Source organism: Ursus maritimus, unplaced genomic scaffold, assembly GCF_017311325.1.
Source record: "Ursus maritimus isolate PB19 unplaced genomic scaffold, ASM1731132v1 scaffold_7, whole genome shotgun sequence".
NCBI classification, from domain to species: domain Eukaryota; kingdom Metazoa; phylum Chordata; class Mammalia; order Carnivora; family Ursidae; genus Ursus; species Ursus maritimus.
This window is the reverse complement of record NW_024426885.1, coordinates 52,219,721-52,236,332: the sequence shown is the minus strand read 5'-3', so window position 1 is coordinate 52,236,332 and position 16,612 is coordinate 52,219,721. Positions and strand designations below refer to the sequence as shown.

Below are 16,612 nucleotides of genomic sequence, written 5' to 3'. Positions count from 1 at the left end.
CTTATTTAATCTGGGAGACAGAAAGCCTGTTTCTCTATTGGGAAATGTTAATGTGTTCAAAGTTCCTGTTTACTGTGGCCCACTCCCAGCCAGGTCATAATTCTTGCCCTTTTTTGAGCTTGCCCGCCCTGAAGCGGAACATGCACTCTGCAGGATCAGGGCCAACTCTCCTGGTTCCCGGATCTTGCTCCCCCTCCTACTGCTTGCTTCATGGATATATTTCTTGTTTTCCATGTGATAGGTAGACCTCATAGGATACTCTTCTTCTCTGGCAGGAGGGAAAATTCTCCAGTAGTTCTACCTGTGACTGTATGAGCAAGTCAAATCTGAGGCTAGTTGCATCTCCAGCCCAGTTATACAAATAAAAAAATTTAATATTTTTATTCCCCCACATAGCACCATGTATCTGTTTTTTAATTGTTTAGAACCTAGAAAGGAAGAAAGGTATGATTAGGCTCCTGTGAACCCTCAACACTCAATAATATGAATTCTGATAATAAAGTGACATCAAGCTACGTAAGCCTTTAGAGTCCGATTTTGCTCTGCTGGTATTCTGAGGGAGCAGATTTGCAGTGAGGTGTTCTGATGCTCTCTGTAAAGAGTGGTTCATATTTGGATATTCACACCATTAGGCCTACAGTGTGTTCTCAAAAGCATATTTGATTTCTGCATCACACATATTAAAGCTTGGAAAGATACCATTATGGATTGAATAAATAGTTCACTAAAATCTTTCCATCTACTTGCCCTTTTCCAAACATCCTGACCTGAACAGCATTGACTTTCATCAAGAAACGTATGGTCTCCATGAAGATTGTGGCAGGAGTTTGGGAAACACCATGAGGGCTAGGATGCAGAACAGTTGATGAATCTTGACATTTTGATGTTTCTGAAAATATTATGTTAAAATAATAGATAATTAGATGTAAAGGGAAAAAATGTCAGAAGCTCAGACAGTGAGCTACATTACTACAAATGAGCAAGGAGAGTATTCTAATCTAATATATAAGAGAGGTTATAATCTGAAAAGCAGTAGATTCCTTTATAGCAGTGGTCCTCAAAAGTTCTCAAGGTTAGTCTACTGGTGGTTCCAAATGCAAGTTTCAACCAAATGAAATGGTTTTTAAAAGTATTCAGATCTTCCTGAATGTGAAACACAACCTGTAGATATTCTAAAAATGAAGAATCATTGTTAGAAAATTGTAAGTCTGTAGCTAGCCACTTCTCTGAGCTAAATATAAATCCTCGCTTATGGAAAGGGTTGCACTACTGAGTTCGGATTATCAGAGCCTAGCCTCATATGAAGGAACTTAGGCAATATGACAAACTAATCAACTTCAAATAAGTTAAGATCGCCATTTTGGTAATCATAAGAGTTTTCATCCTTGTCTAGTTTGTTTATGCCCTTCTTTCAAGTGGAAATCTTTATTCCTAAGTACCTTTTTTCACTGGTATCTCCTTGAGAAGTATGTTGTCTGGTTTTTGGCTGGCAGTTGGATCCTGAGATTGTGTGGATAACATGTGTTCTCGTGAGTCAGACTGTAGTTTGGAGGATTCTTCAAGAAAGTCATCTAGAATAGATGATGGAGCTCCTGGTCCTAAATAGATTAAACTTTAATGAAGAAAAAAAAAACTTCCTACATTGGATATTAAAAGGTTATTATAGGAGATAAAATATAATTATTTTCAAAGCATAAGAAACATATTTCCTAAATATTGCATGGACAGACTTGTTTTGTAGACTTTTTATATATTTTTTAAAGATTTTATTTTTAAGTAATCTCTACACCCAATATGGGGCTCAAACTTATGACTCTGAGATCAAGAGTCACATGCTCCAGTGACTGAGCCAGCCAGGTGCCCCAGACTTTTTATATTTCTGAATAATTTAAAGAGTACAAGCTAAACTGGTATAATAATTAAGAAAAAATTCTTTGAAAACTAGGAATAGAAGGGATTTTCCTTAATTCTATAAAAGTTTTTTGAAAAAGCTTATAGCGTATTTTAATTGACAAATTTTAAATTCATTCCCATTAAGATAGGAAAGAAGACACAGTTGACCACTACAACTAATATATAACATACTATTTGAGATAGTAAGAAAACATGAGTTGTATGAGGATTGGGAGGGAAAAGGTAACCCAATCATTATTGTTATTGGCAGATGATATGATAATCATGTTCTAGAAAAAAACAATAGAACTAATAACCTATTAAAATCCATAAAAGTCAAACAAGATTATCATATATAAATTCAATCAACAAAACAATAGTATACACCAAAACCTAAAATGTCAAAATCAGTAGCACACACTAAAAAATGCCAGCAATAACCAATGAGAATATGTAATTAAAATAAGATATTTTATGGTAGCAATGGTATCTATAAGGTTTTTATGAATTACTTAAACAGAGCCTCATTAGAAAAAGTGTTAAAACTTTGATAAAGGACACAGAAGATGATCTGAGGATATGGAAAGGCCTTCCACAAACTTGGATAGAATGGTTTAATAACATAAAGATGTTGATTATCCCTAAAATAATTTATAAGTTCAGTAGGGTCCAAATAAAAATTTCAACTTATGTACTTGATAAACACTATAAAATCTATATAGATAAATAAAGGTCCATGAATAGGTAAGTCTGGTATGAAAAGGCAAGTAAATGGGAGAACCTGATATACCAGATATTAAGGCATACTACAACACCACAGCAATAAAAAGAATACAATATTGTTTTAAGATCAGACAGTAAAACAGAATAAAAAGCTTAGAGACATATACCTTAAATCAAAACAGAAAAGACAGTTGTTTAATAGATCGTTTTAAGAAAATTAGATTCCTACATGGAGAAAAATAAAACTGGATGCCTACTTAGCATCACTTTCAAGAATGGAATCCAAATAAATTTAAACATAAAACTAATATTATCAAGTTAGAAAAAATGTTACTTGAGGCAAGAAGAACTATTAAAACAAAACTTCAAAGATATAAAACTACAAAGGATATGGGAGAGTTGAACATATAATCAACTAATCCAACCTAACTAAAATTCTACAGAACACTCAACAGCAGCAAAATACACATTCTTTTCAAGTGAATATGGAACATTTATCAAGATAGATCACATGATGGACCACAGAACAAGTCAAAATAAATTTAAAAGGATTCAAATCATACAAAGTGTGAAATTAAATTACAGATAAAAAACAAAGATATCTGGAAAAATCCCCATATATTTAGAAAATTAAAAGCATATAAAATTAAGTCAGGAAACAACAGATGTTGACAAGGATGCAGAGAAAGGGGAACCCTCTACTTGATACTAGAAGTTCTAGAAAATGTTGGAAATTTTTCTAGAATTCTAAAATTTTAGACATGCAAACTCATTGATGGTGACAGAAAGATGCTTGGTGGTTGCCTGGAGAAGGGAGCCAGAGAAAGAGATTCAAATGGGCACAAGGAGAGTTTGGGAGATTTTGGATATGTTCGTTAACTTGATTGTGGTGACGTTTTCATGGGTGTGTTCATATGTCAAACATATCAAATTGTATGCGTTAAACTTGTGGAGTTTATGAAATGTCAATTATACTTCAAACTGTTAAAAATACATGCACACAAAATAACAATATATAATAACATATGAACAAAATAACATATGCAAGAAACACATAAACAAACACATATTTAACACATTAGAATGACTGATTTCCTAAAATGGTGGAAAGGAAACTGGCAATGAAGAACAGGGAAAAAAGGGAGTGTGTGTGTGAGTGTGTGTGTGTGTGTGTGTGTGTGTGTGTGTGTATGTTTGTAAATAAATAAATAAGCTTAAGAAACAGAAGAGAGGGGCGCCTGGGTGGCTCAGTCGTTAAGCGTCTGCCTTCGGCTCAGGGCATAGTCCCAGTGTTCTGGGATTGAGCCCCACATCAGGCTCCTCTGCTGGGAGCCTGCTTCTTCCTCTCCCACTCCCCCTGCTTGTGTTCCCTCTCTCGCTGGCTGTCTCTATCTCTCTGTCAAATAAATAAATAAAATCTTTAAAAAAGAAAGAAAGAAAGAAAGAAACAAACAAACAAACAAACAAACAAACAAACACAAGAGAAATGGGGCCGCCTGGGTGGTGCAGCCAGTTAAGCATTGGACTGTTGATTTCAGCTGAGGTCATGATTTCAGGGTCCTGAGATCAAGCCCCACATTCAGCTCCGTGCTCACTGTGGAGTCTACTTGAGATTCTCTCTCCTTTTCTCTCTGCCCCTCCTGTTTGTGCCCTCTCTCTAAAATAAATTTAAAAATCTTAGAAAAAGAAAAAGAATCACAAGAGAGGGGTTGAGAGTGTTGGAAAAGAAAGTGAGGGGAAAATGAAAGAAATTTAGTCTGCTACAATGATACCCCTCTTTGGGAACGCAGAAACAGTAAATTCTGAGATTCAAAAACCTGAATAGCAACAATAAAAGCTTCAGACTTTCAATCATATGAATGAGGAATTATTTAGAAGGAGTCCTTCCTGGTATCCCTGGGACAACTCAAAACTCCATCTACTGACTCATTTGACCATTATTTACTACCTACTATGTGCCAGGTCCTATTCATAAGGCTACCTGCTGGGGCTTCCACCTTAATTGCTGTTGCAGAAGAAACATTAGTCATTCCCCAAGGGCCTAAACTGGATTCTTCTACTTTTCGTCCTTCTTCAATGTACTCAACAGTACCAATGCTCCTCTGCTTTGTTACTTGTGCCTGAAGCATTCGTGTCTGAAGTTGTTTGAAGGCTTCATGAAATGCCATTTCCATTCGAATATCATTGTTTTGAATTTCATAGTACAAACCTGAAGAAAGAAAGATGCTGAAATAAATGTGACTGGTTTTCCACATCATAAACTGAAGAACTGCAACATTTCACTTCTACTTGCCATATTTTTACCAAAGTTTAAGAACCATATGATGAACCATTAAAGAATGTAAAGAGAAAGGGAGAAACTTATAATGGAAGAAAACACATTCATATCACAGGACAATACCATACCAAGTAAAGTCCAAGCTACAACATTAGTTGGTTCCAAGCAAGTAGCATCCTCAAAGAAAATTTCTGCCTGCTCATAGTTCTCCATCAGGACAGCCAGGACACCACACAGCAACAAGCTGGGAAGAGACCACCAACACAATTAACAACATGGTCCCATGTCACAGTCATGGAACCAAGGCAATTTCATATAGAAGCTTATCTGCTTCTACTCATTCTTCATCTCCCAAGCATACCTCTGGATATGATTCTGGTTGAGGGAAAGAGCTTTCCGAAAACACTCCTGTGCTTTGATGTTGTCCTCAGTTAGGAGGCAGAAGGCACCATAGTCCAGCCAGTGTTCCAGGTTCTGGGGCTCACGGACCAACCTCTATCACATGAAGCATCAGGAGGACCCAGGTTATTGTAACATTATGTCATATTTCTTATGCACATAACACCATAAATACTATAAGTTGTATGAAAGGAGAAACTGTCATATTTTTATTTATCACTGAATTCTGAACGTCTAGCACAGTCACTTTTCTGGCTCATAGTATGTGGTGAATAATACTCATTGGAATAATTTTAAAATTAAATCTTCAAGTCATTACTTCTTAGTGTCAATGTTATGGTCACCATAAGCTCCTTTAATTACTTGGAAACCTAGATTCATTTTATAGTTCATTTTAAAGATTCACATATAATAATTTCTATCATGGTCTTGAGATGGCAAATATAAGTTTAAGTACAAATATGTAAGAAAAGCATCTCATAATGAGTGAAAACTATAAAACATTGCTGAAAGAAATTAAAGATGACATAAACAAATAGAAACACATCTCATGTCCATGGATTGAAAGACTTAATATTATTAAAATGTCAATACTGCCCAAAACAATTTACAGATTCAATACAATCTCTATCAAAATCCAGTATTTTTTGCACCAATAGGAAAAAACATCCTAGAATTTACATGGATTCTCAAAGGACCCTGAATAGCCAAAACAATCTTGAAAAAGAACAAACCTGGGGGACTCATACTTTCTAGTTTCAAAACTTAAAAAGTTATAGTAATCTTTGTGGTGCTGGTATCAAGACAAATATATAGAACAATGGAATAGAATAGAGAGCCCAGAAATAAACCCTCACATATATGGTTAAATGATTTTTTACAAAGAGGCCAAGACATTCAATATGTAAGGACAGTCTTCAGCAAATGGTGCCAGGAAAACTGGATATCCACATCTGCGTGTAAAAGAATGAAGTTGGACTCTTACTTAATGCCATATACAAAAAATAACTCAAAATGGATCAAAGCCCTAAATGTAAGACCTAAAACTGTAACATTTTGAGAAGAAAACACAGTGTAGTAGCTTCATGAGTCTGGATATGGCAATGATTTCTTGGATATGATACTAAAGGCACAGTTAAAAGAAAAAATAGACAAATTGGACTTCATCAAATACCTTTAAAAAACGTTTGTACATCAAGAGACACTATCAACAGAGTAAAGAGGTAACTCACAGACTGGGAGAAGATATTTGCAAATCATATACCTGTCTCTGGTAAGAGGTTTATATTCAGAATATGTAAAGAACTACTAAAACTCAACAACAAAAAATTAAACAACCTGACTAAAAAATGGGCAAAGGACTTAAATAGACATTTCTCTGAAGATCTACAAGTGGTCAAAATGCATGGGAAAAGATGCTCAACATTACTAATCATCAGGGAATCAAACTGCAGTGAAATACCACCTCCCACCCATCAGGAGAGCCACTGTCAACAAAGCAGAAAATAACAATTGTTGAGGATGTGTAAACAGTAGGACTGTAAAATGAGGCAGTCACTTTGTAAAATGTATGGTGGTTCCTCAAAATTTAAAAATAGAATTGATACAGAAACCTTCTGTATATATACCCATAAGAATTGAAAGCAGAGTTTCAAAGACAGATTTGTACATCCATGTTCATTGAAGCATTATTAATAACAGTTAGAAAGCACAAGCAACCCAAGTGCCCACTGACAGATGAATGGATAAGCAAAATGTGGTCTATACATATGGTGGAATATTATTCAGCCTTAAAAAGGAAGAAAATGATGACACATGTTACAACATGGATGAACCTTGAGGACATATGCAAAGTGAAATAAGCTAGTCACAAAAGGACATAACATATTTATATGGACTGATGTTTTAAAATTGTTGTAGTCTAACTATTCCTCTATCAATTAATTTAGAATTTGGAACATATTTTCTTATTTAAAAAGTATAAATGTGCAAATATGTTCAAAATCACCAGTCATTAGAAAATTTCAAAATAAAATTACAATGAGATATCCCTTCACACCCATTAGAATGGTTATAATTTTAAAAAGATGTATAATAATAAGAATTAGTGAGAATATGAAAAAAAATGAAACCGTCATTTATTGCTGGTGGGAATGTAAAATAGTATAACCTTTTGGAAAACAGTTTGGCATTTCCTCAAAAAGTTAAGCATAGAATTACCATATAACCCAGCACTTCCACTCCTAAGTATACACGCAAGAGAACTAAAAACACAGGTCCCTACAAAACTTAAACACTTTATATATGAATGTTCATAACAGCATTATCCATAATAGGCAAAAAGTAGAAATCAGTCAAATACCCACACCTAATGAACAAATAAACAAAATGTGCTGTATCTACACAATGGAATGTTATTAAGCCATTAAAAGGAATAAAATACTAATACATGCTATGGCATGAACGACTTTTAGAAACATTATGCTAAGTGAAAGAAGGTAGTCACAAAAGACCACATATTGTATGATTCCATTTATACATGTATGTTATACATTTATGCTGTATGTTAACATGCAGTGTTATATTCATTTTAGGTGTACAATATAATAATTCAACAATTCTATACCAGTACTCAGTACTCATCATGATCAAGTGTACTCTCCATCTGCTTTATCTATTTCACCCATCCCCCCACCCACCTCCCTTCTGGCAACCACCAGTTTGTCCTCGTTATTTAAGAGCTTTTTTTCCCCCTTTTCTCCCCTTTGTTCTTCTGTTTTATTTCCTAAATTCCACGCATGAGTGGAATCATATGGACTTGTCTTTCTCTGTCTGACTTATTTCATTTAGCATTATACCCTCTAGGTCCATCCATATTGTTGCAAATGGCAAGAGCTCATTCTTTTCTATGGCTGAATATATATATACCACATTTTCTTTACTCAGCTACCGGTGTACACTTGGGTTGCTTTATAACTTGGCTATTATAAATAATGTTGCAATAAACATAGAGATGTATATATCTTTTCAGATTAGTGTTTTCATTTTCTTTGTGATATGTATGATTGCATTTATATAAACTGTCTACAACAGGCAAACCTATATATAAAGTAAATTAATGGTTGCCTTGGGCTAGCAGTAAAGAGGAATAAGAAGTGATTGCTAATGGGTACAAGGTTTCTTTTTGGGGTAGTGCAAATGCTCTAAAATTAGATTATAGTATTACTATGAACCTAAAACTGCTCTTTAAAAAGTCTATCAAAAATTAGGGGCACTGGCTGGCTCAGTTGAGGAGCATGTGATTCTTGATCTTGGGGTCATGAGTTCAAGCCCCATGTTGGGTATAGAGACTATTAAAAATTTTTGTAAGGGCGCCTGGGTGGTTCAGTCATTTAAGTGTCTGCCTTAGCTTGGTCATGATCCCAGGGTCCTGGGATTGAGCCCTGACAGGGTCCCCGCTCAGCGGGGAGCCTGCTTCACCCTCTGCCCATCCCCCCCTGCTCATGCTTGCGCTCTCTCTCTCTCTCAAATGAACAAATAAAATATTTTAAAAACTTTTTTTGGTAAAAATTAGATTGAGGTGATGGTTACACAATTCTATAAGTAAACTAAATACCACTGTACACTTTATATTTATTTTTTTATTGACATATAGTTGACATACAATATTGTATTTGTTTCAGATGTACAACATAGTAATTTGACAACTATATGGATCACAAAATCACAAAACTACTCATCAAGTGTAGTTACCATCTGTCACCATACAAAATTATTATATATTCCCTAGGCTGTACTTCTCATATTTATTTATCTTGTAATTTATTTATTTTATAACTGTAAGCTTGTACCTCTTCATCCCCTTCACCTATTTTGCCCATTCCTCCACCCCCACACAACTCAACACCAAAAAACCAAATAATACAATTGAAAATGGACAGAGAGGGGTGCCTGGGTGGTTCAGTTGGTTAAACATCTGCCTTCTGCTAGGGTCATTATACCGGAGTCCTGAGATCTGCAGAGCAGAGAGCCTGCTTCTCCTTCTCCCTCTGCTCCCCTCCCCCTGCTTGTACTCTCTCTCACTCTTTCTCTCTCTCTCAAATAAATAAAATAAAATATTTAAAATCAATGGACAGAGGACCTGAATAGACATTTTTTGAAAAAAGACATACAGGTGTCCAGCAGACACGTGAATATATGCTCAACATCACTAATTATCAGGGGAAAGTAAATCAAAACCACAATGAGATACCACTTCACACCAGTCAGAATGGCTAGTACCAAAAGATGAGAAATAACAAGTGCTGGTTAGGATGTAGAGAAAAAGGAACCCTTGTCCATTGTTGGTGGGAATGTAAACTGGTGCAGTCGCTATGGAAAACAGTATGGAGTTTCCTCAGAAAATTAAAAATAGAAATACCATACAACCCAGTAATTCCACTTCTGGACATTTACTCAAAGAAAACCAAAACAGTAATTTGAAAAGATATACACCACCATGTTTATTGAAACATCATTTACAATAGCCAAGATACAGAAGCAACCTAAGTGTCCACTGATAGATGAAGGATATAAAGAAACTGTGGTATACATATGCAATAGAATATTATTCAACCATAAAAAGAATGATATCTTGCCATTTACAACAACATGGATGGACCTGAAGGTAATACACTAAGTGAAATAAGTCAGACAGAAACAGATGAATACCATATGACTCCATTTATATGTGGAAACTAAAAAACAAAACAAATAAACAAGAACAACAACAAAACCAACCCAGAAATGGACTTATAAATATAGAAAACTGGTAGTTGCCAGAGGGAGGAGTGGAAGGATGGGCAAAATAGGTGACGGGGATTAAGACGTACAAACTGCCAGTTTTAAAATAAATAAGTCACAGGATTGAGAAGTATAGCATAGGGAATATAGTCAATAATATTGTAATAACTTGTATGGTGACAGATACTAAGTATGCTTATTGTGGTAAGCATTTCATAATGTATATAATTGTCAAATCACTATGTTGTACACATGAAACTAATACAATATGATATTATATTCAACTAAACTTTAATTAAAATAGAATGTCATAAAATGACATTATACGGTACATAACCTTTTGACAGTGGCTTCTTTCACTCACTATAATGCCTTTGAGATTCATCCAAGTTGTATTAGTAGCTCATTTCTTCTCTTGCTGAATAGTATTTCATTATATGGATAAACCATAGCTTGTTCATTTATTCACCCTTTAAAGAACATTTGAGTTGTTTCTGGTTTGAGCAATTATGAATAAAGTTGCTATAAGAATTCATGTATATAAGATTATATTTCTTTAAGGTAAATACCCAGGAAGGTCATACGGTAAATGTGTAAGGAAGTGCCGAACTATTTTCCAGAGTTCCTTTATCATTCATTTCCTCCAACAAAGTATGAGGGTTCCAGTTGCTTTGTATCCTCACCAGCACCTCATATTGTCATCATTTTTCATTTTAGTTATTCTTTTTTTTTTCCGGAGCTCATATCTGTTTATTATTTTTTATTGTGCTCAAAAACACAGAACATAAAATTTACCATCTTAACTTTTTTTATTTTTTATTATATTATGTTAGTCACCATACAGTACATCCCCAGTTTCCGATGTAAGGCTCGATGATTCATTAGTTGTGTATAACACCCAGTGCACCATGCAATACGTGCCCTCCTTACTACCCATCACCAGCCTATCCCATTCCCCCATACCCCTCCCCTCTGAGGCCCTCAGTTTGTTTCTCATAGTCCATAGTCTCTCATGTTTCATTCCCCCTTCTGATTACCCCCCCTTTCTTTATCCCTTTCTTCCCCTACCGATCATCCTAGTTCTTATGTTCCATAGATGAGAGAAATCATATGATAGTTGTCTTTCTCTGCTTGACTTATTTCACTTAGCATTACCTCCTCCAGTGCCGTCCATGTTGTAGCAAATGTTGAGAACTCGTTCTTTCTGATAGCTGAGTAATATTCCATTGTATATATGGACCACAACTTCTTAATCCAGTCATCTGTTGAAGGGCATCTCGGCTCCTTCCACGATTTAGCTATTGTGGACATTGCTGCTATGAACATTGGGGTGCATATGGCCCTTCTCTTCACTACGTCTGTATCTTTGGGGTAAATACCCAGTAGTGCAATGGCTGGATCATAGGGTAGCTCAATTTTTAACTTTTTAAGGGACCTCCACACTGTTTTCCAGAGTGGCTGTACCAACTTGCATTCCCACCAACAATGTAGGAGGGATCCCCTTTCTCCACATCCTCTCCAACAATTGTTTCTTGCCTTGTCTATTTTTGCCATTCTAACTGGCGTAAGGTGGTATCTCAGTGTGGTTTTGATTTGAATTTCCTTGATGGCTAATGATTTTGAACATTTTTTCATGTGTCTGTTAGCCATTTGTATGTCTTCATTGGAAAAGTGTCTGTTCATATCTTCTGCCCATTTTTTGATTTGTTTATTTGTTTCTCGTGTATTGAGTTTGAGAAGTTCTTTGTAGATCTTGGATACCAGTCCTTTATCTGTAGTGTCATTTGCAAATATATTCTCCCATTCCGTGGGCTGCCTCTTAGTTTTTCTGACTGTTTCCTTGGCTGTGCAGAAACTTTTAATCTTGATGAAGTCCCATAAATTCATTTTATCTTTTGTTTCTCTTGCCTTTGGGGATGTGTCATGAAAAAGGTTGCTTTGGCCGATGTCGTAGAGGTTGCTGCCTATGTTCTCCTCTAGAATTTTGATGGATTCCTGTCTCACATCGAGGTCTTTCATCCATTTGGAGTTTATTTTTGTGTATGGTGTGAGAGAGTGGTCAAGTTTCATTCTTTTGCATGTAGCTGTCCAATTTTCCCAGCACCATTTATTGAAGAGACTGTCTTTTTCCCACCGGATGTTTTTTCCTGCTTTATCAAATATTAGTTGCCCAAAGAGCCGAGGGTCCATTTCTGGGCTCTCTATTCTGTTCCATTGGTCTATGTGTCTGTTTTTGTGCCAGTACCATGCTGTCTTTGTGATCACAGCTTTGTAGTACAGCTCGAAATCCGGCATTGTGATGCCCCCAGCTTTGTTTTTCCTTTTCAACAGTTCCTTGGAGATTCGGGGCCTTTTCTGTTTCCATACAAATTTAAGGACTATTTGTTCCAGTTCTTTGAAAAATGTCCTCGGTATTTTGATCGGGATAGCATTGAAAGTGTAGATTGCTCTGGGTAGCATGGACATTTTAACTATGTTAATTCTTCCAATCCATGAGCATGGAATATCTTTCCATCTTTTTATGTCTTCCTCAATGTCTTTCAAGAGTGATTTATAGTTTCTAGAATATAGGTCCTTTACGTCTCTGGTTAAGTTAATTCCAAGGTAACGTATGGTTTTTGGTGCTATTGTAAATGGGATGGATTCCCTAATTTCTCTTTCTTCGGTCTCGTTATTCGTGTATAGAAATGCAACTGATTTCTGAGCATTGATTTTGTATCCCGCCACGTTACTGAATTGCTCTATAACTTCTAATAGTTTGGGAGTGGCTTCTTTTGGGTTTTCCATATAGAGTATCATGTCATCTGCAAAGAGAGACATTTTGACTTCTTCTTTGCCAATTTGAATACCTTTGATCCCTTTTTGTCGTCTGATTGCTGTTGCAAGGACTTCTAGTACTATGTTGAATAATAGTGGCGAGAGTGGGCATCCTTGTCGAGTTCCTGATCTTAAGGGAAAGGCTTCCAGCTTTTCCCCATTGAGAATAATATTTGCAGTAGGCTTTTCATAGATGGCTTTTATGAGATTGAGAAATGTACCTTCTATTCCTACACTCTGAAGGGTTTTAATCAGGAAAGGATGCTGTATTTTGTCAAATGCTTTTTCGGCATCGATTGAGAGGATCATATGGTTCCTGAGTCTTTTCTTGTTGATATGATGTATCACGCTGATTGATTTGCGAATATTGAACCACGCTTGCATCCCAGGTATGAATCCCACTTGATCGTGATGGATAATCCTTTTAATGTACTGTTGGATTCTATTAGCAAGTATCTTGTTGAGGATTTTGGCGTCCATATTCATTAGGGAAATCGGTCTGTAATTCTCCTTTTTGAGGGGGTCTTTGCCTGGTTTGGGGATCAAGGTAATATTGGCCTCATAGAATGAGTTTGGTAGCTTTCCTTCTGTTTCTATTTTTTGAAATAGCTTTAGGAGAATAGGTATTATTTCTTCTTTGAATGTTTGGTAGAATTCCCCAGGAAAACCGTCCGGGCCTGGAGTTTTGTTATTTGGAAGGTTGTTTATCACTGACTCAATTTCTTCATAATTAATTGGCCTGTTTAAGGAATCAATTTCTTCCGGTTTCAATCTTGGTAGTTTATAGGTTTCCAGGAAGGATTCCATCTCTTCCAGATTGCTTAGTTTATTGGCATATAGCTGTTGATAAAAATTTCTAATAATCCTTCCAATTTCAATGGTGTTCGTCGTGACCTCTCCTTTTTCATTCATAATTTTAATAATCTGGGTCCTTTCTCTTTTCTTTTGGATAAGTCTTGCCAGTGGTCTGTCAATTTTATTGATTCTCTCAAAGAACCAGCTTCTAGTCCTGTTGATCTGCTCTACTGTACTTCTGGTTTCTGCTTGATTGATTTCAGCTCTAATTTTGGTCAACTGCTTCCTCGTGCGTGGATTAGGCCTGTCCCTCTGTTGCTGTTCCAGCTTCTTGAGGTGAGAATATAAAAACTGCATTTTAGATTTTTCTATTCTTTTGAGTGAGGCTTGGATGGCTATGTATTTCCCCCTTAGGACTGCCTTTGCAGTATCCCATAGGTTTTGGACTGTTGTATTTTCATTCTCATTGGTCTCCATAAATTGTTTAATTTGATTTTTGATTTCCTGGTTTATCGAGTCATTCCTGAGCAGGATGGTTCTTAGTCTCCAAGTGTTTGAGTTTCTTCCAAATTTTTCCTTGTGGTTGAGTTCCAATTTCAGAGCGTTGTGGTCTGAGAATATGCAGGGGATAATTTCAATCTTTTGGTATCGGTTGAGACCTGTTTTGTGTCCCAGAACATGGTCTATTCTTGAGAATGTTCCATGGGCATTAGAATAGAATGAGTATTCTTTGGTTCTGGGGTGTAGTGTTCTATATATATCTATGAGGTCCAACTCGTCGAGTATGGCATTCAAAGCCTTTGATTCTTTGCTTAGTTTTTGCCAGGGTGTTCTGTCTATTTCTGAGAGTGGAGTGTTGAGGTCCCCTACTATTAATGTATTTTTATTTATATGTCTCTTTATTCTGGTTAAGAGTTGGCTTGTGTATCTTGCTGCTCCCCTGTTGGGGGCATATATATTTATAATTGTCATATCCACTTGTTGAATACTTCCCTTAAGAATAATATAGTGCCCTTCTGCATCTCTAACTATAGTCTGTAGTTTAAAATCCAATTTATCTGATATGAGAATTGCTACCCCAGCTTTCTTTTGAGGTCCATTTGCGTGAAAGATGGTACTCCATCCCCTTACTCTCAGTCTGAATGCATCTTTGGGTTCGAAATGAGTCTCTTGTAGACAGCAAATGGATGGGTCATTTCTTTTTATCCAATCTGCAACCCTGTGGCGTTTTATGGGATGGTTCAAACCATTTACATTAAGACTGATTACTGAGAGATATGATTTTAATGTTGCCATGTTGCCAGTAAAGTCTTTGTTTGTATTGGCTGTGACTTTCTGTTCTGTATCACTCTTGGGGCCTTTTTACTTTTATAGAACCCCCCGTAATATCTCCTGTAGGGCTGGTTTCGTGGTTACAAAATTGGTTAGTGACTGGCGATTCTGAAATGTCTTTATTTCTCCATCAATTCTGAATGACAGCCTTGCTGGATAAAGGATCCTTGGCTGCATGTTTTTCTCTGAAAGAGCTTTAAATATGCTCCCCCAACCCTTTCTCTCATTCCAGGTCTGTGTAGACAGGTCTGACGTAATTCTGATGCTTTTGCCTTGGTACGTGAGAAATTTCTTTGCCCTGGCCGCTTTCAATACTGTATCCTTGCATCTAATATTTGCGAATTGCACTATGACGTGACGTGGCGTAGGTTTGTCGTGGTTGAGCTTGGGAGGGGTCCTCTCTGCCTCTTGGACACGAATGTTTGTTTCCCTTGCTAGATTAGGGAAGTTTTCAGCTACAATTTGTTCAAATATCTCTTCTAGACCTCTGTTTTTCTCCACCCCCTCGGGGATGCCGATGATTCTAACATTGGATCGTTTCATTGAGTCAGTAATCTCCCGTAACCTACATTCGTGGGCGTGGATTTTTTTAAGACCATCTTCTATTTTCATTTTTTCCTCTATTAACCCATCCTCCAATTCACTAACCCGTTCCTCTGCTTCTGCGACCCTGGCCGTCAGAGCCTCTAGTTTTGCCTGCATTTGGCTCATAGAATTTTTAATTTCTGTCAGATTCGCTCTCATTTCTGTCCTTAGGGATTCTATATTCTCAGTAACCTTTTCGTTAATAGTTTTTTCAATTCTACTCATCATTTTGACCATCGTTACTCTGAATTCCATTTCTGATAATTTGGTTACATCCATATCCATTATTTCTGTGGCAGAGGCCACAGAATCACTGTCTTTTCTTTGCTGGGGGGGGCTTCTCCTTCTTGTCATTCTGATGAAGAGAGGTTGCGGGGTTTCCAGAGCCCAAATTATTGACTGGGTCCCAGGCCGTGCCCCTTGTTTTATAGGGATCTTAGGGATGTGGGCTTCTTCTTTAAAGATTTTATTTATTTATTTATGTGGCAGCCAACCAGCGAGAGAGGGAACAGAAGCAGGGGAGTGGGAGAGGAAGAAGCAGGCTCCCAGCGGAGGAGCCCGATGAGGGACTCCTTTCCGGAACGCCGGGATCACGCCCTAAGCCGAAGGCAGGCGCTCAATGACTGCGCCACCCAGGCGCCCGGGTTGTGGGCTTCTTGATTTTTCAGCCTGCCTTCTGTGTTCTGGGGGAGGGGCCTGCCGCGCCAATACTCAGGCAACCCTGTTTGGGTAGAGTCTCCGTGTCCCCTGCGAGGGAGGATGGGGATGGGCACTCTCTGAGCCGGTATTTCCAGGCTTTTGTTCTCTGGCGGCTTTCCCTGGCGGTTTGCTGTGCCTCTTCTGAGAGTCAGAGCAGCAGCGGCCAAATTTCAGCCTCTGTCACGGAACAGAAGGATTGCGGCCCGTTCTCTACTAATGTTCTGGCCACTTTAACTCTGTTTCTGTTGGTGCTGCTCAACCCTGCAGCGTCCCGGGATGTGCGCCCCACACCCGGCGTCCCAGCCCTCA

The 16,612-nt window shown here is 37.3% G+C and overlaps 1 protein-coding gene across 6 annotated transcripts in view; it reads right to left on the bottom strand.

Moving 5' to 3' along the window:
* CFAP70 (cilia and flagella associated protein 70) overlaps positions 1-16,612 on the bottom strand; it is a 101,628-nt gene that overhangs the window by 26,367 nt on the left and 58,649 nt on the right. For all 6 annotated transcript variants that reach the window (XM_008696040.2, XM_040624582.1, XM_040624583.1 and 3 more), the window contains 5 exons: positions 5,256-5,389; positions 5,023-5,138; positions 4,598-4,825; positions 1,440-1,598; positions 768-889 (listed from right to left, as the gene is read on the bottom strand). In XM_008696040.2, coding sequence (XP_008694262.2) covers positions 768-889; positions 1,440-1,598; positions 4,598-4,825; positions 5,023-5,138; positions 5,256-5,389 — 759 coding nt within the window. The remainder of the gene's footprint in view (positions 1-767; positions 890-1,439; positions 1,599-4,597; positions 4,826-5,022; positions 5,139-5,255; positions 5,390-16,612) is intronic.